The sequence below is a fragment of the Triturus cristatus genome, chromosome 8 (assembly GCF_964204655.1).
Source record: "Triturus cristatus chromosome 8, aTriCri1.1, whole genome shotgun sequence".
Lineage (NCBI taxonomy): Eukaryota > Metazoa > Chordata > Amphibia > Caudata > Salamandridae > Triturus > Triturus cristatus.
In genome coordinates, this window is record NC_140591.1 from 997,961,491 (window position 1) to 997,978,980 (window position 17,490).

The 17,490-nt window shown below is 47.1% G+C and overlaps 1 protein-coding gene across 2 annotated transcripts in view; it reads right to left on the minus strand.

Moving 5' to 3' along the window:
- Positions 1 to 17,490, minus strand: part of UGGT2 (UDP-glucose glycoprotein glucosyltransferase 2) — a 1,472,699-nt gene that overhangs the window by 90,628 nt on the left and 1,364,581 nt on the right. For both annotated transcript variants that reach the window (XM_085622547.1, XM_085622546.1), the window contains one exon: positions 11,452 to 11,568. In XM_085622547.1, coding sequence (XP_085478673.1) covers positions 11,452 to 11,568 — 117 coding nt within the window. The remainder of the gene's footprint in view (positions 1 to 11,451; positions 11,569 to 17,490) is intronic.

Here is a 17,490-nt window from a genome sequence, read left to right on the forward strand (position 1 = left end):
TTCAATCGGCAGTCCGTTGGGGCCCATAGCCTTGCCCGATCGAAGGGAACGAATCGCGGTAGCAATCTCGGCGACCGACAGGGAGGCATCCATCTGCTCACGGTCCTCGACGGATAGGCTGGGCAAGGCAATATCCCGCAGCAAGAGACGAGAGTCATCCTCATCTCTATCAGACACCGGGGAGTACACCGCCCGGAGGTGGTCAGCAAAACACTCCACAATCTCACCAGGGTCAGTCACACACACTCCATCCGAAACCCGAAGCTCCGGGACCACACGATTCACTCTCTCCTTCTTATCCAACCAAGCAATCAGTTTACCCGCCTTGTCCCCGGCATCATACAACCTACCCTGTTGCTCCCTATACATGCTCTTGGCAGCGTCAGTGACAAGAGACTTATATTCAAACTGCTTCAAGCTGAGGGCATGAAGCCCATCCTGAGTGATACCTGTCTCCAAAGCCGCCTCCAGCCTCGATATTTCAGTCTCCAGTTTCACCACCGCCTCATTCTTAACCCTCTTAGCCTCCACTATCTGGGATAGGGCATGCCCGCGGAGCACTGTTTTGAAGGCTTCCCACAGGGACACTGAGGACAACACCGACCCCTCATTCTCGAGAAAATACTGATCAATCGACTTAACAAGGCTATCACGAATCTTGGGGTCTCGCAAGTACCAAGGGTTAATAGGGGCGATCCGCCCAGCGGACCGCATCCCGGTGTCGAAAAGCAACCACAGTGGGGAATGATCAGAGATACCCCGGGCCAAGTGCTTGACCTCTCGAATCCGGGCAGTCTGGGCCGCGGGCATAAGAAAATAATCCAATCTGGAGAGACTCCCATGGGCCCCAGAGTGAAATGTGTACTGACACTGTGTCGGATGCAGTAACCTCCAACAATCCACCAGACCGAAGGTATCCAAGAGTCCGCCGAGCCACGCCTGGGCAGCAGGGAGGGCCCTGGGCGGGTGGCGATCCAAATCACCCGAAACAACCGAATTAAAATCCCCACCCAGAAGCAAAAGACTGTCAGGAAGCTCAAGCAGCATACGACCCAAGTCTGAGAAAGTGGAGTTCTGAAGGCCCGGGGGAACATAAACCGAAACCAAGGAAAGGGACTGTCCCTCCCACCTCCCAATCAGAGCCACATAGCGCCCTCTATCGTCTAGGACAACCCTGGTGATCTCTAGCGGAAGTGAAGATCGCAGGAGAATGCCCACCCCTCTAGAGCCAGTGGTGAAACCGGAATGGGCCACGAGTCGGTATCCCCCCCTGTTCATGGCATGACAAACATTACCAACCAGATGCGTCTCCTGTAAGAATACCACATCAGGAGTCAAACGACGCAAATACTGCAGCACAACACCCCGTTTGATATGATCCCCCAATCCGTTGACGTTCCAAGACATCAGTCTCAACCCGTCCCCCCCCCATCCCCTCCAATAGATCAAAGGTCCCCCAGCAAATAGCGCGACACCTGAAACTGAAACAGAGCCAATACCTCGCCTTGAAAACAAAAAACACAAATCCAAACAACCCCTCCCACCCACCAACCCCCCCCCAAATTCAACTCCCCCCACCCTGCACCCCTGCGGTCCAAAAAACCACCCCAACTTGCAGTGTGCCTGTCGCCCTACAAACCCCATTCTACGAAAAGACCCCGGAGGAGGAAAGGGACCCGTCCCTGCCCGCCCCCAACATAGATCATAAGTAAACAAAATGTACAAAAGAAGTAGAACCCAGCCGAACAAAACAAAATGTCAAAGTCAAGGACCAAAAGTCACTCCGAAGGAGGCCCGCCACCCTCGGCACCACCAGAAGGCCCAGGCCGGTCACCCCGGTCCGGCAGAGAGTCCAGCCAGTCACTCACAGTCGCAGGACAGTCAAAAAAGGTAGCACGGTCTTCGTATTCCACTCGGAGCTTAGCAGGAAAAAGCATCGAGTACTTAAGACCCAGGTCCCGGAGACGGCGCTTCACCCCCTGGAAACCCATCCGCTGCTTCTGGACCAGTTGGGTGAAGTCCGGGAAAAAGTTAACGGATGAGTTCTCATATCGGACCGGGCCATGTACCCGTGAGGCCTGCAGAATCGCATCTCGGTCTCTGTAGTGGAAAAGTTTTGCGACAATAGGCCTCGGGGGCGCTCCGGGTCGCGGCCGACCGCCTGGGACTCGATGGGCCCGCTCCACGGCAAAGAACTTACTCAGGCCAGCGGGGGCAAGCTGTTGGAGGATGAGTTCCTCAACCATAAGGTCCACCGGGCGATTGTCGGAGGTCTCCGGAACACCTATGACGCGAATGTTATTGCGTCGAGCCCGTCCCTCGAAGTCCTCCAGCCGCCGGGCCATCAGGTCGTTGGTCGACTTAAGGTCGCCGAGAGCAGTCTGCAGGTCCGACACATCCGTACCAAGGGTGGACGTCCGCAAATCCAGCGACTGGACCCTCTCATTGGTCTTAGAGAGATCCGCCCGAATTAGCGTAACATCAATGGCCACCGTGTCGATTTTACGGGCCAAGGCCTCGTACTGCTGAGCGATGGTCTCCTTGATGCCATTAATGGCGCCCAGGATGTCCTGCAGGGACAAATCCGGAGGGGCGGACGGAACACCCCCAGCGTCATCCGGGAGAACACTGGCCGTCCCAGGGGACCCTTTACCCTGAGTGTAGCGGTCCATGTTGTTGGTCTGGACCGGTCCCCCACGTAGGGATGTCTTGGTCTTACGCCTCTCGGGATCCCCTCTGCCTCCCATGTGGAACCACGCTCGCCGAAGGGGACCACCGAGCAAGCGTCAAAGTGGCACGGGCGAAGCCGACACGAGCCGTACCAGGGACCGCAATGTGGCGGTGCGAGAGGATCAAAGTCAATGGGCACACTGGATTCAGGCGGAGGCAAAGACACGAAGCGAAGGCCGAGTAAAAACCCAGCCGCACAAAGCAACTCCACTGTCCAGCCACTCAGAGATCCAAAAGTGAAACCGAAAGTGATGAGACGGCCGCCGGCACAGCCCCGATGCCGTTGTTGTTCAACTATGCCCCGGCTCCACCGTTCACCTCAGCACCGGGCACAGCCATCAGTTGGGCCTCAAAAGTTCAAACCACCATAGATCAGGTCTCCCAGGTCCGATTTGGTTTCTGAAAAGAGTTTAGGGTTCAGCCAACGTTCATCTTCCAGAATCCGTCAACCAAGTCAGGATAGAGTCAGGATAAGTTCCGAGGAGCAGCGAGGGTCCGGGGAGCCCTGTGCTCACGCGACCATCTTGGATGCGTGCTAGGCTCCTCCTAACACACCAATCTATTTTAACTAAGTTTGGAATGGAGCCATATTTGTCATTCGTACCTGCAACTTATGATATATTGTTATTGGCCAGATTTAGGCTTAATATGTTTCACAGACTGGTGGTGTGGCCGAAAATGAACGATTGGTCGCGACAGCTCCCTTTGTGCCCTTGTGATAATCAATCATGTCAGTCTACCATTCATTCCGTCCTCTTTTGTAAATTTTCCTCTGAATTAAGGAACGTGTGGCTAATTCCTCTCTTAAAAACCCGGGGGCTAAGACAATGCTGCCCTGCTTTTTTAAAACTCCAGTTGTTGGATAACGAACATGTATTATGGAGGCTTGCTATGTTTTTAAAGAGAGTACTCCGTTTAAGGAAAAGCCTAATTATTACAGATGAATTTTAATTGTTTTCTAACTGTTTTTAAAAACCGTTTCAGTATGTATTTTACTTATGAATGTGTTTGTCATATAATACTGCTGCTGTTCCGTAATTCTCTTTTGATTGGAAGCAACATACATTTTTTCTTTGTGCTTTTATGATTGTACATTCATAACAGTCGAATAAATCTTTCTTGATGATGATGATTTAAACTAGTTCTGCCAATCACCACATCTCCAGAGTTGGAATTCACATTCTTGTTGGGAGACTAACAATACTAGCTCAGGGGACAATGGCTTATCTCTGAGCACAGGCAAGGACAATGGGTGTTAACTGCTGACCACTTGGCAGAAATTAGCAACCTTGGAGTGACCAGGAACTCTTGTCAGAACAGAGGGCAGCTGTAGTACTACATCTTTTGACTTGGAGTTGCCTGGGTCAGCTTCTCTGATTCATTTACTGGACCCTCTTAGGCTGCCTGTTCCCTGTTCCAGTAGGAGGGAAACCCAGTTCTGCCATCTATCACACTTCCAGAGCTGGAATACACATCTTTGGCTGGAAAAACTCCACTAATCACTGGCTTGTGCCTGGATAAATCTTACACCTCAACCCCCACCTCCTCAGAACATTCCTGGACGTGGGACGACTCCATCCGAAGAAAAAGGCTCTGCTGGAAGAAGAACCCTGACTCCTGCTAGAAGAAGAGGACTCACACAAGGATACAAAGACCCCTGAATCATCCTGACACCAAGGAGCTGGAGCTGCTCTACAAGGGTCAAGTGGCTGGCCTTCTTCAGACACACAAAAAGCAGAAGTACTCCTGACTACAAGAAGCCCCAGCTGACTAAAGAGGATTAAACCCGGCAGGAAACCTGGCTACCCTGGGGAGCTATGGGCAGCAGGACCGACCAGAAAAAGCTTTCCCAGGAGTTGGAAGTAAGACCGTTGACCAGGACAACCCGCTTACTGTATCCAACCTCTGCCTCATCGCAGTCGGCCTGTAATTTTGCCTAGATCCCGGTCCGCTGAAAAATAGTTTTTCCATACTGGTTGACTGTTTCTAGCCACTTTTGCCTTAAATTTTTTTTTATATCTGCATCTTTGTTTCCCCTTAACCTACTCAGATGATCTTAGCATCTTTTTTCTCACAAAAATGTTCTCTATTTTTCCAAATTGGGTTGGAATTTTTGTGTTGTGTTTTTCACCTTAAAATTGTTGTCTGGGGATTGACTGCTACCTGAGTCATTGCTACCAGGGGCTGAGCAGAGATTCTCTTACAACTGTGTTTTGACTGAAACAGAGTACATTAATTGACTTGGCAAAGGGTGTCCCCACCAAAAATTAATAACCCTGTTTCTGACAATCTGCGTGGTTTGCAATTCACAATTCCGAACCGCAGCACGGTCTCCTTTGAAATTCATCCTTCTGAAATAGGTAAACAAATATGAGTAATAGTAACACTTGTTATTCACAGTGCACAGAAACAGTATATGTTGAATCCTAACTGTTACATAAAAAATCACCTCACCTAGGTGATTGGCGACAAGAAAAATGTCCTGCTGATCCAGCCACCTCTAAAGATATAGAGCCTCCTGGCACAAAATCCAGAATCCCATAAAGGCAGCATTTGCTGCTGCACCAGCTCTCTAGAAACATTATAAATAGGCACAAATACTTTTTTTTTGCAAACAAGTGTAAATGTTTTTATATTGGAACCATTTTAAGTCAAGCATTTTTAACTTACAGCTCACGTCATTTCCCAAGAGATCGGTCTAACAATAAAGATTCTGTGTTGATAAACATATATAAATATTTGAAGATTTTACATATTGGGATATATATCTTGCCCTAGCAGCTGGAGACAACCCTCTTTCTCACAACTACACAGTGGCACTGTAAACAGGCTGCCAAAGGATTTTTGCTGCAAGGGGTTGGACCTACTGTTCTAGAGGACAAAATAAGCATGAAGACATGTTGTGCTTGACTCCAAACAATATGTAATGCGCTTTGGACAATAGGAATTCCCCACCCCCTCCAATACTGTCCAGGCATCAGGCTGGATCCAGGATAACGCAGCCTCAGCCATAGCTCTAAAGTGCCGCCATATGTACAAACCCTGTTGTAGATGTAGAAAACGCCGACACCCTCAGCCTGTGATTATTTCATGCACCTGCAGGCAATCAGGGAGTAAGCAGTCAGACAATGTTTGACTAGGGTCAAAAAGGACTACTCAAAGTGGTCCCCTCTTCCCCCTCGCTGGACATGGAATGATTCCCCCAAGGGATCTTCCTGCAAAACAACACAATAAGGACGGTGGAGTCCTCTTCTGTGATGAAACGGTAAGAGACTGAACACCTTTCCCAAATTAGAACGGTAGTATGAATTTAGTTTTTAAGGTTGTGGCACAAGACAAAAATATTATTATTATCCTTGTTATTTAAAGTCATGGAAATCAGCAAAGGTCAAGTAATTATGTGAAACAGGTAGGATCCCACATTATCGCTGATTGACACCTGTAAGAGACGGTTCTATTCTAGTGTCAACTCAAATTGTCTGTTTGCGGGGAAGTCCTAGGAAAAGAGAGAAGCTCATGGCTTTAAGTGGGCCAGGTCCTGCCAGTGCTCCGCACCGGTAGCTCTATAAAGCAAGTGCTGAGACAGGTCCCTATTGCGCTTTCCCCTATTGCCCTCACCCTCAAGGTGAATAAAAAAATCTTAAACCCTGCAGCAGTACCACCCTTCACTGCCTGTGATGTAACTTCAAAGAGACCCCCTGTGGTTCCTTCACAGTCTCATCATTTCAGAACTCGACCCGAAGGTGCGCGCTAGTTACATTACACAAGGACATATACATTTTTTGGATCATCATATGATGCTGAGCTGACACCGAGGCTCGAACCTGCTTCCCAACCTTGGCAGCTCTAGCCATTACGCCACAATCTCACCGGCATTTTCAATATTATGTACAAACGCAGCAATAGTTGTTGCTCATTTAACTTATGCAACTAACAATCATTGACAAATCCAATAGTGCTGGTTTGTTATAGGTATAATGTTACTTGTTGTATTATATATCTAGGTGCAATGACAGAAGCAGCAAAATGCCAGCCAGGCAGCACACTATGCTAAGCACAGATTTTTTAGCTTAAGTGTTTTAAGCCACGCCCTTAATTTAATAGACCATGCCTCTTTGAGAGACCCCCTCCCAAGTTTTTGCATCCCTCTTAAAGCCCTGTAGGACCTGCAGACATACAAGGGGCCTACTTGCACCAGAGGGCATGTCAGCTCTATGCCTGACCCTGAGAGACAGAGCAAAAGGAAAATGAGCCTCAAGGTTAATGCTTGATTTGCATGAATCAAAGTCTGAAAAATCTCGAGAGTGGATTTCCAGTCACTGGTGATTAGTGGCTCCCAGTGACACAACCTAAACACTCAAACACACTGCTTTTTTAGGTCTCGGCTGCGAAGGCTGCGCTTGCGCAGTCTCGCTCCGAGATTTAATGACTTGGAGAAGAGGGGCTTGAACCCGCCCCTCTTCTCCCCTGTTCTCCATTGGCTGGCCTCTTGAATGCTGGCCAGCCATTGGAGAAGAGGTCAGTCATTCCTATTAGGCCCCGTCCTTTTCGGATCGGGGGGCGTGTTTTTTGCGAGAAGTCTCAGGGAGGAGACAACAGCAAAACACTCCCCCGAATCCGAAAAGGACGGTGCGTTTCTCCGAGGCATTTCTGCTCTGCCTCGGAGAAAGGCGGTGGTGTCTTCCGGTGCCCTCGGAACCGACCCAACCTTTCCTAATTAAACTCCCGAAAATCTTCACATGGATTTCTGGATTTAAACTGTAATCTCCGCCGCTTCTTTTATGAAGATGGAGCGCGCTGGTAAATAATGCATGCGTGATTCACTGGCGCGCGCCTGTGGCGCAGTTCGATGTTGTCGTGCGTGGATGCGGCCGGCGCCCTGACAGTGATGATCCTCGTGATGTATTCCTTGGGCTTCCCAGCAGGTCAGAGGATCCACAGAAGGTTACCACAATAAACGTCGAGCCTCACATTTGAAACTTCCGTTGATTAATGGAGCTGGAACCCGAATGAGCAGGAGCAAGGCGCGTGGCCCTTACTGATTCCAGCTCGGATTAAATCATTAATCTTCCTGTAATTAGAAATCACTCACTGAAGGAAAATATTTGGATGCTGGAAATATTGTTTTTAACACGCCTCTTTCTGAAATAAATGGTCCTTCTAAAATGCGACTCTTCACAACTAATGAGACCCCAGGAGTAAAGGGTGAGACATCGGTTTGTGCCTGTGAAATATGGGTTAGTATAGACTGTTCCTGCGCGCTGGCATAGCTTGACTCCAGAGGGACAGGGCGTGCTCTGAGATGTGGGTGGCTTGTTCGATCTGCTACTTTTATAGATTTCGTTAAAAAAAAAAAGTGATTTGTTACTATTCGTCCTGCATTCATGCAATAGCAATTTACTTCTCTTCAAACAATTGAGAACGCTTGTTGTAATTTTGCTGCCATTTTCGCTTCCTCCGGGTGTGTTACACGCCCCCTCCTGGACCGCTCTGCCCCTCCTCTCAGCCCTCCCCTTCTGCTTGTGTTTGCCTCTCGAGCGCCTCTCTCCCTTTTCGTGATCCCCTCTGACCCTCCCCTATCCTGCTGTACGCCGCCCTTGCTTCTATCGCTCTCCTCTTCACGCTGTTTGCAGCGCCACGCTGTCTCCCTTCCATAGGCATTCTCCTTTCCCTTTCTGTCCGCCTGTAACCCTCTCTTTTTCTATCCCCTTGTCACAGCAGCTCCCATCTTCTCACTCGCGCTATTGTATGTCCTAATTTCTAAGGCCCCCTTTTTTCTCTCCTACTTTATTTCCCATGTTTCACTTTGCTGCCATTTACGATTCCTCCGGGTTGGTTACACGCCCCCTCCTGGACCGCTCTGCCCCTCCTCTCAGCCCTCCCCTTCTGCTTGTGTTTGCCTCTCGAGCGCCTCTCTCCCTTTTCGTGATCCCCTCTGACCCTCCCCTATCCTGCTGTACGCCGCCCTTGCTTCTATCGCTCTCCTCTTCACGCTGTTTGCAGCGCCACGCTGTCTCCCTTCCATAGGCATTCTCCTTTCCCTTTCTGTCCGCCTGTAACCCTCTCTTTTTCTATCCCCTTGTCACAGCAGCTCCCATCTTCTCACTCGTGCTATTGTATGTCCTAATTTCTAAGGCCCCCTTTTTTCTCTCCTACTTTATTTCCCATGTTTCACCTTCTATTCCACTCTCCCGGGCCTGTCCTCCTTCGGTCTTATTCTCATTACCCCAACCTCTGCGTAAGTCTCACTTCCCTCCTTTACTTTTGCCCAGAGAGGACTTCTCTCCTTTATATTGCATTTTTACACCACCAAAGTAAGAAGTGAATATAGAACTTCGAAAAACTACTGCTGAGGCTCGTTACACGAGGATGTATTGAGACCAGCCCTGCCCCTTCTGAGTGAGTGTAGATTGGTGTTTGTTGGATTTACTCTGCGGTTGGGTGTTAGTGAGCAGAGTCTCTGAACTAGTGTGTGATGTATATAGGTTTTAGGTCTAAGGAGTAGCCAGAAAATTAAAATTCTCCTCCACAGCTCTGAGGTCACCAAGCACGTGAGGTTGAACCTCCCTGGAACAGCTCCCCTTTCTCCTCCATACAAACATCTGTCAGGTTCAGACTGGGACAAAAAATAGGCCAGGGAACCAAAAGAAAGTCCCCCCCCCCATTAGGGAACCAAAAGAAAAGTGCCCCCCCCATTACCGACCCAGAGAGCTAACAAAAATGGTAATTTCACTGAAATCAACAATAACAAGCATTTACAATGCAACGGTCTCGGCATTGTTAAAGTTACAGCTATTGGCATTGCTCTTGACATTTTTGTTTATGTTTTTGTTTTTAAAACATGTAAAGAAACGGCATTGTTATTTACAATGTCAATAGCTTAATCAGTGTGTGTGTAGGTGGCTCTGTGTGTGGGTGTAAATGCAATAGGTCAAGCATTTGAGAGTGATTAAGCTATTGACATTGTAAATAACAATGCCGTTTCTTTAAATGTTTTAAAAACAAAAACATAAACAAAAATAATGTCATGAGCAATACCAATAGCTCTAACTTTACCAATGCCGAGACCATTGCATTGTAAATGCTTGTTATGATTCTTTGGACGGCCAGGCAAAAGACCAAAACCATTTTGTGAAATAAAGGATTTCCTTGCCCTTCACCAACAAGTCACAAAGCTCTGAATTTTCTTCTTTGTAGAAAGATTCTAATAACAAACTCTCATAAGGTTGATCTGACTTACTGTAGCCCTTTTAGATTTTTACTTGTGTCTGACAGCAGCTGGTTAGATAACCTCCATAAAAGAAACATTAGTCGGAGAATTCTACATAGAGGGGCATATTTATGAGCAAGAGCGATGCAAATGTAAAATGAGATTTATGAATCCACACAAGGCCACCTTGCGTGGCCACCCTTCACAAATCTTGAGTAATGTAATGCAGGACAATCAATGCATTGCATTACTCTGCGCCTGGGAGGCATTTGAATGGGTGTTGCGTGGTTGTTCCAACGCAACATCCATGGATTTTGACACATTATCAGATTTACAGGAACAGGAAAACCTGGGAAAGTACCAAAAAGATACACCTTCCCAGGAGAAGCGTAATGAGGAAAAATATCTTTATGTCTCACCGTTTTTTCCTGTTTTTATGCAGCACTCATAGAAAGAGGAAAAAGCCTCTCAGGGTTGTTTTTGTGCAGAATGTGCCCCTTCCTGCACACAACAATCCTGCCTACAACAAAGGCACCCCTGCACCCTGCTGTAAGGGTGCCTGCGTTGGTGCTAGGCTGCTAAAATGGTGCCAGTGCAAGGGAAAAGGAGAGGAATTGAATGAATATGGAGTATTCCTCCTCTTTCTCCTTAACACAGGGCAGCGCACCAAGGTAACTTGTTTTGCTGCCCTGCGCCATAAAAGTCATAAATATGCACAGAGTGTCCAATAACCTCACATCTAGACTCACCCACCAAGGGGCACCTTAACCATCTGGATTCTTTGGCTTTTCTTCATCCTTTCTCACTGCAGCCACTTGAGAGGTGATCTAACTTAGGACCACTCCCCAGTATGGCAAATGTTAAGCGTCCCCACATGGCAAATAGTGATTTTTGTAGACTCGGATGTTGTGCTGGCTCCACTTGGTTATCAATGAAATAGTTCAAGCTAATTTTCTACAGTTTCCCCCATTTTGTGGTAGTTTATTAACATATTTTCCTTTCATGAATTTGGTTTGCATTATATATTGTTTATTTTTACGTTTATCATTAGTGTTCTGTTTATGATATATGACGTGTATGATGATACATGCTGGTTTTTATTGCTTCTGCTTTTATGATTTTTTTTGTGAAGAATTGAATAAAGCATATTGAATTGAATTGAATTTGTGTTCTTTTCTGTTGTTGATCTCTGCACCACACCTCTCCCAGCATCTTCCCCACAGCAGCTCAAACGCCTGCCACGCCACATAAGGATTAGATAAGGATAGTTTAAGGAGTCTTTGGTTTTCCTCAGTAATGTTCCCCTGAAAATGTTGTTTTGGGGGTTTGACCAGAGCATATACATAATTATTTGGCAACTTACCCACCTCTGTCAACTAAGAGAGATTTTTATACAACTAACAACATATACTAATAAACACGGCTTGCACAAGCAACCCACTGATGAACAAGCGCACATAATATTCATTTCATTCAGCGACTGATCATCACAAGGGACTGATCAGACTCACCAGGTCAATTGTTTTCGCCCTCGCCTTGGATTCATCGTCACACCAGGTTTCGCACCACAGCCACTCTTGAGGAAGAGACCGAATGGCGACCTGGTGGATCATGTTATTGGGAAGATCCTGTACATGGTAAAAAGAGAGAAGCTCGCTCAGTTAAGGCAAAAGTGTGGATCACAGCCCTGAAACCTTGACCCTATTACAAGTGAACTACATGCAGTCCTAAATCGATTACAAGAGATAAGCTAATTCAGCACATTCATTCCATAGCTCCTAGTAAGGCAACAAAATCCCACAGAAAGGCTCTGAAAGCTACTGTTGTACATTTTTTGTTTTATCTTGTAGAAAGCAGATGGTGCTGGTTACACAAGAAAGAACAGCTTTTAGCGGCATCGCTGAAAGAAGAAACCGCGAAGACGCAGAGGAGACCATCCCCTGCCCATCAGGACACACTCGATTCCTTAGCAATGCACAGGACGTGATGCTGAGCTCTCGCACAACGGTAGGCATTTCAGGAAACAACAACTCAAGAACCGCAGGGGTTTACAGCCTAATCATCACTCACTGTTAATACAAGCGATGAACAAACATAAAATGTACCGTCAGCACTTAGCTGTTAATTAAGCATTAATGGCTGATAGGAGGAGAGTCCTTTCCGTTAAACTCTTGGGCAGTAACCCAGTTTATTGTTATTGCACGGTTATTATTAATCTTCGATGCCGCTACTGCTGCTTAACACAATACTGGGAATATTTCAGTTTTGTATGGTGCCTTCAAATTTTAGTTGCCACTTAAGGCATTTTCACGCAACCACTTTGTCGCAGTTGAAGGGCAATTTTGCAATCAATCAAAAAGGCAGCGGTTCCCAGATGAATACGGAACGGAATCTGGCTGTTTAAATGCATTTTAGAGCTCTCGTTCCTGGAGTATAGAGGGCTTCCTCAAGCCCACCAGCAGATGAAGAACGCGCACACCCGACGTGCGGCTTTTTAAGAATGTTTTACTTATGAACATTTGTTACAGATTCACATCACATCCTCACCGTCTGCTTAACATCAACAAGCATTTGCAATGCAATAGGTCTCGCAACTGCGAGTTTTGGAGCTATTGGTATTGTAAATGGTATTGTAAATGACAATGCCTTTAATTTATTCACAAGCATCAGGCATCAGACATCCACAAGCATCAGGCATAAGACATCCACAAGCATCAGTCATGAGACATCAGTCATGAGACATCAGGCATCAGACATCCACAAGCATCAGACATCAGTCATCAGGCATCAGACATCCACAAGCATCAGGAATCAGACATCAGACATCCACAAGCATCAGACATCCACAAGCATCAAACATCAGGCATCAGACATCCACAAGCATCAGACATCAGATATCACACATCAGGTAGCACACATCAGGCATCAGACATCCACAAGTATCAGACATCTACAAGCATCAGACATTAGACATCAGACATCAGGCATCAGACATCCACAAACATCAGGCATCAGGCATCTGACATCCACAAGCATCAGACATCAGACATCCACAAGCATCAGGCATCAGACATCATGCATCAGACAACATGCATGAGACATCCACAAGCATCAGACATCAGGCATCAAACATCCACAAGCATCAGACATCCACAAGCATCATGCACTAGGCATCAGGCAACACACATCCACAAGCATCAGGCATCAGACATCAAACATCGGGCATCAGGCATCAGACATCCACAAGCAACACGCATCAGACATCCACAAGCATCAGACATCAGGAATCAGACATCAGGTATCAGACATCAGGCATAAGACATCAGGTATCAGACATCAGGCATAAGACATCAGGCATCATACATCAGGCATCAGACATCAGCCATCAGGCATAAGACATCATGCATCAGACATCCACAAGCATCAGACTTCAGGCATCAGACATTCACAAGCATCAGACATCCACAAGCATCAGACATCATGCATCAGACATCATGCATAAAGACATCAGGCAACATACATCCACAAGCATCAGGCATCAGACATCCACAAGCGTCAGGCATCAGACATCAGGCATCCACAAGCATCAGACATCCACAAGCATCAGGCACCCACAAGCATCAGGCATCAGACATACACAAGCATCAGAGATCAGGCATCAAACATCAGGCATCAGACATCCACAAGCATCAGGCAACAGACATCCACAAGCATCAGACATCAGGCATCAGACATCCACAAGCATCAGGCATCATACATCAGGCATTAAATATCCACAAGCATCAGGCATCAGACATCAGTCATGAGACATCAGGCATCAGACATCCACAAGCATCAGACATCAGTTATCAGACATCCACAAGCATCAGACATCACGCATCAGACATGCACAAGCATCAGGCATCAGACATCCACAAACATCAGGCATCAGACATCCACAAGCATCAGACATCAGGAATCAGGCATCAGACATCAGGCACCAGACATCCACAAGCATCAGACATCCACAAGCATCAGACATCCACAAGCATCAGACATCAGGCATAAGACATCAGGCATCAGACATCAGACATCCGGCATCAGACATTCACAAACATCAGGCATCAGACATCCACAAGCATCAGACATCAGGCATCAGACATCCACAAGCATCAGACATCAGACATCATGCATCAGACATCCACAAGCATCAGACATCAGGCATCAGACAGCCACAAGCATCAGACATCAGGAATCAAACATCCACAAGCATCAGACATTGACAAGCATCAGACATCATGCATCAGACACCAGGCAACACACATCCACAAGCATCAGGCATCAGACATCAAACACTGGGCATCAGACATCAGGCATCAGACTTCCACAAGCATCAGACATCAGGCATTAGACATCCACAAGCATCAGACATCAGGCAACACACATCCACAAGCATCAGACATCCACAAGCATCAAGCATCAGACATCAGGCATCAGACATCCACAAGCATCAGACATCAGGAATCAGACATCAGACATCAGGCACCAGACATCCACAAGCATCAGACATCAGGCATCAGACATCAGGCATCAGACATCATGCATCAGACATCATGCATCAGACATCCGGCTTCAGACATCCGGCATCAGACATTCACAAACATCAGGCATCAGACATCATGCATCAGACATCCACAAGCATCAGACATCAGACAGCCACAAGCATCAGACATCCACAAGCATCAGCCATCAGGAATCAAACATCCACAAGCATCAGACATCCACAAGCATCAGACATCATGAATCAGACATCAGGCAACACACATCCACAAGCATCAGGCATCAGACATCAAACATCGAGCATCAGGCATCACACATCCACAAGCATCAGACATCAGGCATCAGACATCCACAAGCATCAGACATCAGGAATCAGACATCAGGTATCCGACATCAGGCATAAGACATCAGGTATAAGACATCAGGCATCAGACATCCACAAGCATCATGCATCAGACATCCACAAGCATCAGACATCAGGCATAAGACATCCACAAGCATCAGGCATCAGACATCCGCAAGCATCAGGCATCAGACAGTGTGCTCAGTTGTATTATGTCCGCTGGAATAATAGCAAAGTAAACAAAGCAAAGTACTAACTTGTACTACAAAAAGTATGTGCGCTGCTATTAATATAAAGCTTAGCGTGCAGCGCAGTTATGTGCTCATGGCAACCTAAAAACAAACAAAAATGTAAAAAGACCGCGCTCTGTTGGCATTAAATAATGTTAAAGACGTACATCGTAAAGCCCTTCGCTCTGAAAATAAAGAAACCCATTTCGAACATGCAGGCTTTTGTAAGCACATGATAACGTGAATGTTTAAAAAGACGAAGAAGACAAGCCCGGCGGAGCGTGGCGCGCGCGCTTGGCGGGGGCGGGGGAGCGCATTCCAGGCGGGTGAGTGGACCCTTTGAAGTACAATGCCAAACGGATTGCATGGCGGCACGATGCACGTGATTGTGCGCGTGCTCGCCATGCAATCCGCTTTTGGGAGCACTTTTGGGAGCCCCTTACTAGAGTCTCGCTGAGCGATCGCTTACGCGATAGCCAGGCGAGACCTAAAAAACGAGTTCAGTGACGTGGCAAGCGTGTCATGGGCCCGAATGAAAGCAAGAAAAAAGGGCATGCATTTGGCGTGCATAGGGTACCTCACAAAAAAGCTATGCCCTAGAATTTGTTCACATTCCCGCCGTTGGCGATTTAAACAGAGTGTGCGATAAACCGAGAGGCCCATGTAATGGAACGTAAAAAAAAGTTTTTCCCCCTTCTATAACAGTCTTTCTAGTGCAAACTGTTGACTACCTGCAGATGTCTCACCTCTTAAGTATCTCAGACACCAGACTGGATCTGGGAACTTCATACAGCTCTTCCACACCAGTAAATGGCACTGGCTTCATGTCAACCCCAGAGATCCCACGGTGACGCCATTGGAGCCATAAGCTTATAGTTTCCATGTACTTTGAACGATCAGAAGGAGGATGACATTAATTTTAGATGGTGCAGTACAACAACCTAAATTGAATTTTTTTTACAAATCTGTATCTCAAACCATCCATCAGAATTGGAGGTGGGCAGAATCAGTGAGGAATCTGCAGGGAGCCAGAGTATCCCTGAGCAGACTGTCACTGAAGGTAAGTGATTTGTGGTTCTGATGGATACTTCTACCTGCGGCTTCCTCAACTCTTCAATATATTACAAACAGTGGCAGCTCCTCCACTCAGGTGGAGGAGCGTCGCCCCACTGCTGCAAAGCAGTGAAAGAAAGAACAAATACAATGATAACAACTCAAGGTTATTATCATTGTATTTGTCCCTGCTGCACAGCTCTGCGGGGCTGCTCTGCTCTCAGAGCAGGGGAGAAATGGTTTGCCCACTCCTAATTGCACATGCCTGTTTGACCGGCCCTCTCGGGTCGGTCAAACAGTCATGAGCACTTCGCATGTTCTCCATGCAGACTGCATTACAGCCTGCGTGGAGAATATGCCCAGGCCCCCATTCCCTGGCTGAGTACCAAACCACAGCACTCAGACCAATCACAATGCTGCATTGCAGCGTTGCGATTAGCTTAAGGGAGGGAGCCTTTTTGCTTGGTATTCCGGCCCCGGAGACGAGAGACTGAGACGATGTGGGAGAGAGCAGGAGTGCGTTGAGAAGGTAGGTTTTTTCACAAGCACCCCCTCCCCCCGGCCTGCCCTGCCACTCACGATAAGTGCCAGCTGCTACTGATTACAAAACAGTAAGCCAACCCCAAATCTCCCCCCAGGAGGCAGGTCTGAAGGAATGGTTATACAAGGAAACCCTACAGCACTGAACGTGCCAAATGGCCATCACTTCTCATATCCAAGTTCAAAACCATAATGTTTGGCGAAAGTGTAACGTGATTCTCATTTTGATGCCCAACAGATCTCTGCATCGGGGACGCACTTTCCTACCCAAGGCCGACATATGAGATTTCATCCTGGTGGAATTAGCTTGGATTCTCTCAGGAGGCTCTCTTCTTTAGCAAGGGCATATTACATCTTGCTGCATAAAAGAATCCAGCTGGAAAATGCCTTCTTCTGGCCTACCTTACTCTTGTTGCTGCCTGAATATCCTACAAAGAACTTGACGTCAGACCTGATGTGTTTAGTGCGGTCAATGTGATAAGTAACCAACCTTCTACGGTTCAGCCTGCATAAGCTCTGCAATGTGAAGGGGAATAAAAGTTTGGGAGGGTAATAGATTCCCCCAATGGAATGTGGTTACCCCTTTAGGGAGGAAAATAGCTCCGGTTGGAAGGACCAACTTGTCTGGGAAAATCATGTGAATGGGAGGTGGACAGTTGATGCTTCAATTGACTGAGATGCCTCGCTGACCTACTCGGTATGAGAAAACACATTTTAAAGGGTCAAAAGTCATAACTGGATGCTATTAAAGGGGTTTGAAGTGGGAACCCTTCAGAAAAGCTAACAATACGTCCCGATCCCATTGTGGCATAGTGAACATGTACAGAGGAAACATGTTAGTCGGT